Below are 12,684 nucleotides of genomic sequence, written 5' to 3' on the forward strand. Positions count from 1 at the left end.
TTTGTGTGTACATATGCTCCAGTAAACTTGCTCATTTTGTCTTCATGCTAATATTGGGGCGTTACTTCACTTGCAGGAAGGACTTTGGACCTGCCTCAGTGTTTTGCATTTCTGTTATATAACTAATAACATTTCATCTACAAATAATAATTTAATGTTGCAAAAATGAGTATCTAAAATCCTAATGGAATTTATAGAAAACACTTTATTAAATAAAAGATAAGAGATAAAGATATTATTTTTGGCCATCTGCTATAGACTTGAATACTGTAAAGAAAATAAATAAAAAATACAAGAATATTTAAAAAGCCCACCCTGGATTACTCCTACACACCCTGCGAGCTGTCTTGATCTGCATATCAATTGTAAAGGAATTGAGGGACTTCACCACATAAAAAAATGGGCACCACATTCTTAAGTCAGAAATCATCAATCCAAACCTCAACAATTTTTTAATAGGAAAAGTTTCTAAACACCTCTTTCTATTTCATTCCTTTTCTTGAGATAGCTACCTTTTTCATTTGCTTCATTTCTCATCTTGATTTGTACTAATGTGCTAGTGAGGTGCAAGTAGTTTATTTACAGTTAATCCTTCCCACCGCTGCTGTAACAGTCCCACTTTTAATTACCAGTGGAAAAAGAAATCAGCTGTAGCAGTCTGTGATAAGGCTCTTCCTGCTGCTTTCTGTGTGTAGCATTGACCACATGATTGTTTTTGCCCCGCATCACAGACATTTTTAAGTGAAGAAAAAATTGCATGCTTCTACATATTCCAGAAGAACCTTTTCTGCATAAAAGGGATATCACAGTACAGTTTCCATTTCGTAAAGTAGTCCTATGTGTTCCTTTTTAGATCTACTTGATTACATTTTCTGATAGTTCACCTATGAAATTCCATTTATATATATACCTTTCCTGCAGTTGGCAATTAAGTTCAAAAAAGAACAAACCTGCAATTGAGTTGTTTTGAGGCTTTGTTTACTTACCTGCAATGAACAGAAATCGGTCCATCTTGACCAAACTGCTCTTTTGTTTTATGTACTTGGCCTATGAAGTCAATAAATCCTTCTCCAGACTTTGGCACTCCTTGTTCTGGCCAGTCAGTGAACTGGAACTGCCTCACTGTTCGGGATTGGCCATCCTTCAACACAAGACACAAATAATGTATCCCAAAAGCATGTTCCAGCGGGTGGAAATCAGTCAGCCAACAACCACAAATACTATCACAAAACAAGGACGTTGAGAAGAGGTGAGTAATGACTAAGATCATGTTTAAGACGACTCTCAATTGCAATACTGGTTGGTGCTTTTGGACACATGGGCCCAGAAGTGCAGTTTTATTAACAGCATTGCATAGATTACCTTCTGTACTGGATAGGAGAGTTGTCTGACATTCTGCCTATGCAAAAAGAATGTCTGAGGCTAAAAACAGAACAATCTCACCAGGTTATATATTTTGTTATGTTATGTTACTTTTTGAATCATGTGGACTGCAATTTCCTTTAAATACAGAGCAGGTAGAATAAGGCAACCCAATCTGACTCTCCACTTCCTAGATATGCTTATCTACTGCATGGCAGGAATATCTGGTAAGACTTGTTTAGGCATTGCCCTCTTTGCAGATGGTATCTTTAATAGTGCTACTCTTTCACGGTGCTCTTTACGAAGTGGACATTTGACTGGAAGTAGATGGGTCAAGACAAGCCAGTTTAGCAAACCATAAACTTCCCTTCAATCACCGTAATTTCATTCACTAACAGCTTGGAGTCAGTCAAAAATTGAAAACAAGGGCTTCCTCTCTGAAAAACAAGTCAGCTGAAGCTGTTAATTCCCTTTGGTTGGGAATACTAACAGGATTGTCTAAAACTGCAGAAAACTGCAGCATGGTTATTTTTATAATGAAACCACTGGAAGTATTAAATGCCAACTTCTGCTGTATGCCTATTTAAAGTGTAAGTGGTCAAGACACATAAACAGGAAAAATACAGTACAAGTGGATGAATAAATTTGTTCTGAATTTTCAGACATTGTTCTTGATGTTTTTAATCTGCACAGCTGAAATGTTTAAAAGCATGGGCATAAAAGCATGGCCATAGGAGCTGCTGACATGAACTAGTGCCTCTGGATATGTTGTTTCCTCAGCATCCACCCTGCCATGTCATCAAAATGGACTTCTACTAAGTGAAACTAATGAAAAATTGAAATGAATACAGGAGATCCCCCAAAAAGCAATAAGTTATGCTGGAGGCAAGAACAATCTTACAGACCTTCGAAATGAAATACAAGTGATTTTAAAAATAACCAAAGAAAAAACCAATAGTTTGTTTTCATGTTTCCTCTTTTTCCTCCCACCTCTCAGATGGGTAAGGAAAGCAGAAAATGGGAGTGTGCACTAGCCACTGCTCCAAGAAAGGGCACCCTTCTTTGTCTTACTATCACTACATTACCACTAGACCACTATGACAATACATGTGACAATATTCTGTAGAAAATTTTTGCCTACTTAAAAAAACCCCAAAACCAAAGAACTGTTCAAAATGTTCAAAAACATTTACCCAGTATTATTTCTTGTAGATATCAATACAAAAGCCAAGAAAATTCCTAACAAAATGCCATTTTGTTAATGCAAACTTCTCTCATGATGGTCTCTGTGATCCCATTTTGCCCCAGGAAGACAAAATTAAATTGCATCCTTCAGATAGCCTTAGGCACATGACATTAATTAATAAAGAAGAAAAAAAAAAGTTTTCTTCTCTCTAAAGTAACCTCTCATTCATTTAAAGTAAAGAAAGAAAACCTGAAGCTTGACTCACATGCAACATTTTTGGTTAAGGAGATGGAAACTCTTCAGCAATTTCTGACCCTGATAGGAATTATGCTAGAATAACAGTAACTTTCTAGGGATAGAATAGCTAAGAAAGATGCTCCTTTGCTTAAGTGTAGACCATCATTGGAAAGACAAAAAATTTCTATTTGCACAAGAGATTTGATGGTAAATACTTGTTTTTCAGGTGTGTATAAATCAGAATCATAGAACGCTTTGTATTGGAAGGGACTTTCAGAGGTCATCTAGTTCAACTTCTCCTGCAGTGAGCAGGGACATCTTCAGCTAAAACAGGATGCCCAGAGCCCCATCCAACCTGATTTTGGATGTTTCCAGGGATGGGGCAACCACTGCCTCTCTGGGCAACTTGTGACAGTGTTTCACTGCCATCACTGTAAAAATTTTCTTTCTTACACCTAGTCTAAATCTCCACTATTTAAGTTTTAAACCATTACCCCTTGCCCAGTCATAACAGGCCTTGCTAAAAAGAATGTCCCCATCCTTCTTACAAGCCCAACTTAAATACTGGAGGGCTGCAACAGGGTCTCCCTGGAGCTTTCTCTTCTCCAGGTTGAACAACCCTAGCTCTCTCAGCCTGCCCTCATAGCAGAGGTGCTCCAGCTCTCTGATCACTTCTGCGGCCCCCCTCCGGACCCGCTCCAATGGGCTCATGCCCTTCTTGTGCTGAGGACTCCACAGCTGGACACAGTACTCCAGGTGAGGTCTCACCAGAGCAGAGCAGAGGGAGAAAAGCACCTCTCTTGACCTGCTGGCCGCAATTCTTTTGGTGCAGCTCAGGATATGGGTGGCCTTCTGGGCCCTGAGCACTTACTATCAGCTCATGTCTAGCCTTTCATCCATCAGTACCCCCAAGCCCTTCTCCACAGGGCTACTCCCAAATCCATCATCCCCCACCCCGTAGCGATATCAGGGGTTGCCCTGACCCAAGTGCATGACCTTGCACTTGGCCTTGTTGAACCTCATGAGGTTCACTCACGGAACCGCTTACTGAGCTTGTCCAGGTTTCTCTGGATGGATCCTGTCCCTCAGGTTCTGGAAGAGCACTCAGCAGTATTTTCCAAAACTCATACCTTTTGTTAGGTGAAACAACAGGCTGGCTTGGAGCAAAATCATACTGTGTTGAGTATTTCCCTCTTTGGCATCATTTAAAACAAACAAAAAAAAAGAAACAAGGTGAGTCATTTTCCTCTCTAAGCCTGTCGGAGTTCCTGCAAGTAAGACAGCCCGGAGACCAGCATGCCCCCCTGAGGGACACCACTTGTCACTGATCTCCATTTGGACATCCAGCCAGTGACCACTACCCTCTGGATGTGACCATCCAACCCATGCCCTATCTACCGAACAGTCCACCAATCAAATCCAGGTCTCTCAAACTTAAAGAGGAGGATGTTGTGGGGTACTGTGTCAAAGGCTTTACAAAAGTTCAGATAGATGACATTCACAGCTCTCCCCGGTCCACCGATGTAATCAGTTTGTTGTAGAAGGCCTCCAGGTTGGTCAGGCAGGACTCACCCTTTGTGAAGACATGTTGCTTGTATCGAATGACGTCCCTCTCCTCCATGTGCCTTATCATAGCTTCTAGGAGGGTCTGTTCCATGATCTCCCCAGGCATAGAGGTGAGGTTGACAAATCAGTAGTTCCCAGGGTCCTCCCTTCTACCCCTTTCAAAAACAGGTGCACTATTTCCCTTTTTCCAGACACCTGGGACTTCAACTGACTGTCAGGGCCTTTCAAATGTCATGGAGAGTGGCTTGACAACTACATCAGCCAATTCCTTAAGGACTCTGGGATGCATCTCATCAGATCTCACAGATTTATGCATGTTCAGGTTCCTCATGAACCTGATCTTCCCTTACAGTGGAGGACACTTTGTTCCCTGGTACCCATCTTGCGGTTCCTGAACTTGGGATGTGTGAGAAGAGAGGTGATCAGTGAAGACTGAGGAAAAAAGGTGCTGAGTGCCTGAGCCGCCTTCTCATCTGTTGTTACCAGCCACATGATGGTAATAACTCAACAACTCAGTGCAAGATTCTGAAAACTGTTCTGATTTAGTTTTAATGGCAGTAACTTTAGTTATTTAATGCTATTTAATGAGCACATAAGTAAAGTTAGTTAGTCTGATGTTCAAGTAGCGTTAGAGCATGTTGGGAACTAATCTGCAATTTCTTACACAGCTCCCTCTGCTACTGACATTAAAAAACAGAGCTGTTTCCTTTCAATGAGATGCTTGCCAATAACAGTCCAAATACAAATGCCAAATTTTATTAAAATCTTCGCTTTCAAATACTGTGACAGTTTGCACAATCAGTTATCAAAATATGAACTTTCAGATCCCACGTGGAGCAGAGAGCTTTTAATGTATCATCCTACTGACTGACTGACTATTTGGATTTCTTGTTGTTCTTCAAAGGGGATATTCAGTTGTCTTTTGATGAGGCTGCAGAATTTATAATACTCTCTTACATTCATCACTGATAGTTTAGCCCTAAATGAGACTGCCCCAACATGTTGACCTCTGGAGTTTATAGAGGAAGTGAGTATAAAGCAGTCAGCAGCACTAGATTGAAACAGTTACAGAGGTCAATTTCACCTTACAACAATTCGCAGCTCAGTTTCCGAAATAACAGGGAGTTCCACACCATACACTTGCTGTTGACAACAAAGGCAGTGTCTATCTTTTCTTTTTCCTGGGGAATAATTGACCAGCTTGGCTCTGCCAGAGCATTCTAACATTACAGATGAATTTGGAGATAAGAGGGAGAGAGGCTGGTAACAACTACTGCAGCACTGACTCCTTTGAATACAACAATTTAGTTAGATGGTCTTAGTTACTGGGTGTGACAGCCATAAAAGCCTAACTATAGGAAAACTGTAATGTACATTTTCATAAGTAGTCCCCACCGATTCCAGTAATTTTGGAAGTAGCTATGGCTTCCCACCATATCTAGAAATTTAAGATGGCCCCTGTAAGCTTGCCAGTGTGGTGTTTTAACAGAACTTGGACCATCAAGGCAAGCAGATTTCTAAAATTTGAGAAGCAATCATATGTGATAGTAAAATGTCACAAGAGGACTGCCAAGGTGCACACATGCTTGCTAACTTTTAAAGGAGGTGTATTAGTATTAGGTCCAATAAAACTGTTTCTGTCTAAGTTATCGGACCCTTTCAGACTTTTTACTGGTTTACTAGGTAAAAATATACAGACTTTCATAAATATCCTAGTTCATTATAAACTTCTGAAAGAACGTTTTTTGGAAATAAGTACTGTTTGCAGACACTCCATCTGTGGCTTGTTGGTATCGTCGTTATTTTGTGATCTGAGCTTGGTGAACTACGACACATAAGATCTCTTCCAGCTTGTGATGGAACAGATTTTAAAAGATGATCTATGAAAACTATGAGCATTGTTGTAGAGAAATTGGCTTTAATTCTCTATGCTTACAAGTATGGTTAAAGACTGATGTTAGCAGCCTGTTAGCAGCCCTATTCACCGCTTTTGTTAAGCACAAATAGAGAAGCTGTGAGTCATGCAATCCTTACTAGATTTTAAACAAAATGAAAATCAGATCCAGTGTGTCCACAGTTCCTTCTCAAAAATCCTCACCTAAGTCTCATTTGCAAAATTAAAATGGTCATATGCTGACTTGATTAGTGACAATCATCATCATCATGACTTGCCTTCGCAAACGAAGATTTGGGAAGGGCTTTCCCCACGCTTATTGCAAGCGCGCTGATGGCTGAAAAGGCCAATGTGGGATAGGCAAGTCCAGCTGCAAAAAGCACAGCGGAAGGTCTTGCACCTTTTCACCTGCCATTTCGTCCCTCGCGTGTCGCTACAGGGTTTTGCAAACATGAGTGCACCCTTCGGGCTTGCACAGTGGATTTTTTAGGTGAGGCGCAGCATGCGCGGAACCGGCTCCACCCTTTACACCTGAGGTTCATCTGCCAGGGCCTAGCGAGCTTGGACGGTGACAGCGAAGTCCTCAGGTCATAGGTTTGGTTAGAGTGTCCTTCTCTGAGATGATGGATGCCTTACAGGGCTAAACGAGCCCCATCTGCCCAGATTTGGAGTCAGAGTTGTCCTTCTCCTAGGATGGTTGCCCGAAGGCTAGTGAGCCCATCCTGCCCGTGGACACACTTTGTCTGACCCTTCAGCTGAGACCTGTCTGGCTTGGGAGACCCCACCGGAGGCACATGCCACCACCAGCACAGCTCTCAACCTCACAAGGGCACGCAAGCTCCTTCCCCAGGGCAAGGGGGTGCCCGTGAAAGAGATAGTGACAATACTATCTAGCTAATTGTCAGTAATAGCTAATTTTACTTGAAGCTAACATTAAAAGCAGCAAAGCTAACTATGAGAAAGTCTAGTGTCTTGGATGCTGACTGGTAACTCTGAGTAATCATTCATGTTATTCCTGGACTGTACATCCTGTTATTTTGCTTAACAAATTCTACAGTGTTTACAGAAATGGGGGCTGTTAGTAATTTTTTCTGCCATGTAGACTAAAGTTCTAGAAATCAAAAGTCTGAGAAATGCCGAATATGTATTTAAAGTTTATGTACATTTAATCTTCTATCAGTGCTCAGTTTTGGACCCAGGAATTCAGATAAGATGTTAGGGTCACTACTGCATGTATCTACTCTGCACATATACAAGAGTGCTGAAAATGGGCTATGCCAAAAATCAAATAATAACGTACAAAGCTTGTCAAGCTTTTCTTATGAATGCTATTTGCTCTGCAGTTTGTAAATCTCAATGTATTAACCATCACAGTCAGTCAGCCTAGAAGGTAGTGCAAAACAACTTATTTACAGTTGCTAGTAACAAAATTTTCCCCCCAAAATAATCAAAGGGAATTGAGGAAAACTAGGGAAAATTGTCCTCAAATCATCTAAATGTATTTCAGCACATACAGTTATTAGAACTTTACCCAGTTGTGCTGCCCAGATGTTAGAACTTAAGTCAATTGTTCTTACACAAAGACCTCATTCATTTAATAACTTTATCTGCTCTTTATTGCTTACAATAGTGCATCCCTATTATTTATGAAGAAAAAAAGATAAGAAAGAAATTGGCATTTTCATTTAAACTTACGTGAACTAGTGTAATGGTATGTTAACTTACCCTTGCATCTGTAACCTTGAATTCCCTCAGAATATATTGCGGCATGTTGTACTCTGCCATTGGATCTACCACAAAATACTGATATCTGGCTGAGCGCTCTGCAGGCCAATACTGGTGGCATTTTTCCTACAAAATAAAGAACCAAAATATACTTCCTGTTATTTAAGATCACTATCATAAACTGGTATAAAAACTTTTTCACTCAGATAAGTATAGCACTCATGGAAAGTACCATTAGTGTTAGGAGCATGAACTGTTTGTCTTGCTGAGAAAAAGTGCCATATCTAGAATAAAAAATGTTTTTCCATATTGCATTGCAAAGGGGTTCTCTGCTCAGTTCTATTATATATTAGTGATAAGAGGTATCCCTAGCCTAATTTTCAATACAAAATGCAATTTAAATCTTGAGGCCACCTTAAGTTTTCTTCTTCCCTGTTGAAGCAAATTCCCCTGGTCTCAGCCCAGACTGTATCTCTGTATCCATTTGCCATGTCCTGAATCACCTCTATTCCCCAGATACATGTCCTGACACAGATTTCACTTATCACATTCTGGCTTTATCTTGATGTAACCCTGTCCAGTTAGTAAACTGCTTCATTCTTTCCATTATGCAAAGTGGCACTTAAATGAGTTTAGGATTGTAAACTGGGTGCTGAAACTTGAAAGTTCAGCCCTGTGAACTTTCAGATCTCTTCAGATCATTCAGATCTCAAAAATACTACACTTTCTTTTAACGCTGCCAAAAACAGATGCTGCAAAAGAGAAGTTTCCATCTAAGAAACCTTCATTTTTCGATGGACAGCAATGCTCTCTTTGCATACTTCGCAATAACAACATGCACGCTCAGTTGCTGAATTTCTGTGAGTCCCACAAAAAAAAAATGCCGTGTCTAGCTTGTCTATTGCAACACACCTATAGACTGGGAAACATTACACCTGTTGATCAACAATGCCACTGATATTTCAAAAGGAGAAGGAATCTAAATCATTACCTTCATCTTTAGACAGTCCTAGAACAAGGAAATATTTTTTAAAAAAATATAATGAGCATTTTAGTAAAGGAGTAGATTAGAGCAGTACTTACTCTGCCCATTTCTCGTAGCTTAGTGAGCATGACCACAATTGTAGAATTGTGCTCCCAGAGCATTCTCCAGAAGTCTTCAGTTGTTTCTGCTAAAGGACCCTGTGTAGCTATATAAGCTTTTTGTTGTCTGTGTTGAAAAAAAGTAAATTAAGAAAAATATTTCAGTCAAAATAGTGAATTGATACATATGTTCTGTGTTTATATGTAAACGTTATCTAGGGGAAAAATGTATATGCTATTAATAAGCACATTAAAATCTTATTACAATTGTTTAATCAAACCATGATGTTTTATTTTTAGAACTTTGAGAATGCAATCACTCTGTTAATATTATGATGTATGTCTCTATCAGTATTATTTAAATTTTAATGCATCTCTAATAGTTCAATTTTGTGTGCTGTAAAAAGCACTTCAGAAACAGTTGTGCTGGTTCATTTTGTAGAAATAACTGTTTAACAATCTATTAAGTTTAGGAATTATATCATTAAACAGTTTATTAACTGCTTTTCAACAGCCTCATGCCTTCAGCAAAAGTAAGGAATGAAGAAAATTCAGGAATGGAGCCCACTGCATTTCCAGGTCTTAATATTCTGCTAGGTAAAGCTACCACCAAGTTGCTAAAAGCTTCTGAATCAGCAGCTTTGTAAGATGATGACCAGTTCATGTAGTTCTTTCTTCTTTCAATCAACAGCAACACATCTGTGGATGACGTGTAGATGAAGGTTGTTTCCAGTTACAAACAGAGGCTCAGAAAATGAACTCTGTGGATACGGATACTTAGATAGACCTAAACTGCCTTAGAGAAACTATACTGCTTCTTCTAAAAGCCTTTTTCTACCAGCTGCTTAAGTCAGCTGAGAGCATACTGATCCATGTTGTCAAGAATATGCTGGTGGGCTACATAACTGTTTATGTATAAAATACTTCTGGTGACTAGGTCTAATCTTAATCAGTGTTCCAAGATTGTAGGTTATTACCTCAAAAAAGAGAGTGCATTTCTTCTATATATCTTTTTAAGCAGAATAGTTGTGAAAAAACAGAGGTTCCTTATCGTGATTGTGCTTAAAATCCTAGTGACTTTCAGCATGTAAAACACATAGTGAGTTCTTAATGATTTAAACGTAGATAATGATACAATGTTTAAGACACTATGTAATTTAGAATTTTCCTGTATTGCATGGGTGAAAATCTAAACATTTTACTACTACTAAAAAAATAATAAATTACTATTAAAAAATCGTCGCACCAAACATGGTATGCACAGATAATAAACAAAACTAAATTTCAAAACTAAATGTTGTTGTTTTCATTATAATTACATAAACACTTTTGTAAACTTTAAAAATGGTCAACATTTTTACCTGTATCCATCAATGAAACTGGCATTAATATAATCAGAGCCTTCCACTCCTCGAATTGGCTGCAAGCATACCCTTGTAGACTCATATGGCATAATATTGACAAGGCGATTTTTGAATTTATTACATGGAAGATTGGCACTGATGAATCTTGAAGTGTGAGCCTTAGAGCTAGCGAGACGCTGTTGGAAATAAAAGAATTAAGGCCAGGTATAACAAAAACAAATGACACTACCAGATTTTATGATCTCTGCTTGTTACCCATTAATGAATAATTTCAATTTCAGATGCTTACTTTTCTATATGCTGTTGAATTACCTAAATATTAGCAAAGTTTCTTTTAGTACCTATAAAAGTTCAGTGTCTGGTCTATTAATGCATATGGACAAATTTGAGTATTAAACCAGTACACAAACACACATTTCAAGCTATTGAAGTGATAAAGGAACAGCAGGGGTAAACCATCCTCACTGAACAGTTCTTGTCTGGACACCACTTAAGGATACAATTGTACATTTTACAAAGGATAGTCTTCCTAATTTCAAGTTTCAGCCTGCTGATGTCTTACATTTTGATAACTGGAAACAACCAGTGGAGGACAGAGCAGCATTAAGTGTTACACCATTTGGTTTTGGTTCCCCATAACATAAACCCCCAGTACCTTAAATTCCAGTTCCATTCCCGTGACATTCTCGCCTGTTTCTATCTGTGTCAGCTTCTGGATATATGCATACAAGTTTCTGGCTGGCACTTCGGTATTTCCACATGTCACTGCTTCCAGCAGTGCATCGTGGATAAAGATGTATTGGTCCTCAGTTTGAACCATGTAATTCCTCTGCGCTCTCATTAGAGTTACGTGGCCATAAATATCTACAGTCTTTTCATGCTTTATTCTCTCTAACATGGCATCTATCACAATGAAACAGCCTGTCCTGCCGACTCCAGCACTAAAAGAAATGAACACAGAAGAGAAAACACGAAGGACTATTATTTCATACATCGTGCTTGCTTTTATCGCATTCAAGTTTTAAAGTTTCATAACAGATTTGAACAGCACATTTTTCTGAATATGAACATCAGCTTTTATGAAAAAGGCTGGTGCCCTGAAATAAGTAAATATCCATTATCAGCAACTGAGAACGTGGAATGCTTTTATACGAGATCTTTGCATCTTCCAGTTTCAGGCTTGACTATAATAGAAATAAACCACGTTCTAGAAATACATGTTCTTAAAAATGGAAATTACTGGAGGTGATGAATCCTCCAAGAACTCAGGTTTTATTTGTGGCATGATTTCTGACGCATTAAACACGCTGTTGTTGCTATTCTGTGAATTTATTGGCAAAAAATAACGTTCCAGAACATGAGTCTTATGCATTTCTACCATGCTTTGGAGGTAAACTTTCTATCCCTCTCCCAGCTCTGTCAGTGGAGCTCCCACTAATAGTTCTGTCCTCTGCTCTTTCACTTATCCAAGCCATACTGTAATTTTTTACAATGCAGAGCCACACCTAGTTAGTCATGCTAGCTGTAGGCTGGGGAAATCCCAGGCTGGCCACTTCAATGTCTGGCTTGCATCTCTAGGAAAATGTAAGAAAGATCTGGAATGGCCAGTTTCTGGACCAGGATGCTCAGTCATTATATTATTTCAAAGGACAGATTATGAGACGACTAAAATGTGCTTAAAGACAAAGCTTGAAGTCAGAGCAATGAATTAATGTCCAGACTGCACAAGTAATATTTTTCAGGCAGAGGCAGAGTTAGTTCCTCCTCATGGGTTCTGAATTAAGTCAGGTTTTGCCTTTAGGCAGGAGCTGAGTGAAGCTACATTAATCTAGGCAAGGCCACCTTCTTAGCCTGCTGCACAGTAAGGGATTCCTCGGGAACAACTCTGAGTGAGAAAGTTGCTTTCCACTCTTTGGTGGTACTTGAGGGTAGAAGGATACACAGGTCAGCCTGGCAGAGGAATAAACCTTGGTAGTGAATTATTCGGTTGTATCTAAGAGAATCCTGTCTCAGTAACAGACCTACTTAAGAGCAGTGTATTTTCTGATACTTGCTGTCAAGAAGTGCCATGCCAGTCTTTCAAGGATTTTCAGTCACTCCCTCCCTGTCTTAAACGTGTTGTCTGTTACATGCATGGGCTACTTTTAATAACTCCTGAGGACAATGTTACACAGTGGGGAGAGGAAAAAGGGACAGTTCTCACCTTGATGTGTTTACTATTAGTCATGCAAGATCCTTTATTACATAGCTGGCATAATCGAGCAGGA

At 39.3% G+C, this 12,684-nt stretch overlaps 1 protein-coding gene across 1 annotated transcript in view; it reads right to left on the minus strand.

The window, feature by feature from the left end:
• Positions 1-12,684, minus strand: part of LOC104500442 (receptor-type tyrosine-protein phosphatase delta-like) — a gene marked incomplete at its 5' end in the record, with an annotated part of 36,245 nt that overhangs the window by 4,450 nt on the left and 19,111 nt on the right. Inside the window, 5 exons of the mRNA XM_010144090.1 lie at positions 987-1,141; positions 7,971-8,096; positions 9,054-9,180; positions 10,415-10,593; positions 11,073-11,358. Coding sequence (XP_010142392.1) covers positions 987-1,141; positions 7,971-8,096; positions 9,054-9,180; positions 10,415-10,593; positions 11,073-11,358 — 873 coding nt within the window. The remainder of the gene's footprint in view (positions 1-986; positions 1,142-7,970; positions 8,097-9,053; positions 9,181-10,414; positions 10,594-11,072; positions 11,359-12,684) is intronic.

Source organism: Buceros rhinoceros, unplaced genomic scaffold, assembly GCF_000710305.1.
Source record: "Buceros rhinoceros silvestris isolate BGI_N320 unplaced genomic scaffold, ASM71030v1 scaffold12729, whole genome shotgun sequence".
Taxonomy (NCBI): Eukaryota; Metazoa; Chordata; class Aves; order Bucerotiformes; family Bucerotidae; genus Buceros; species Buceros rhinoceros.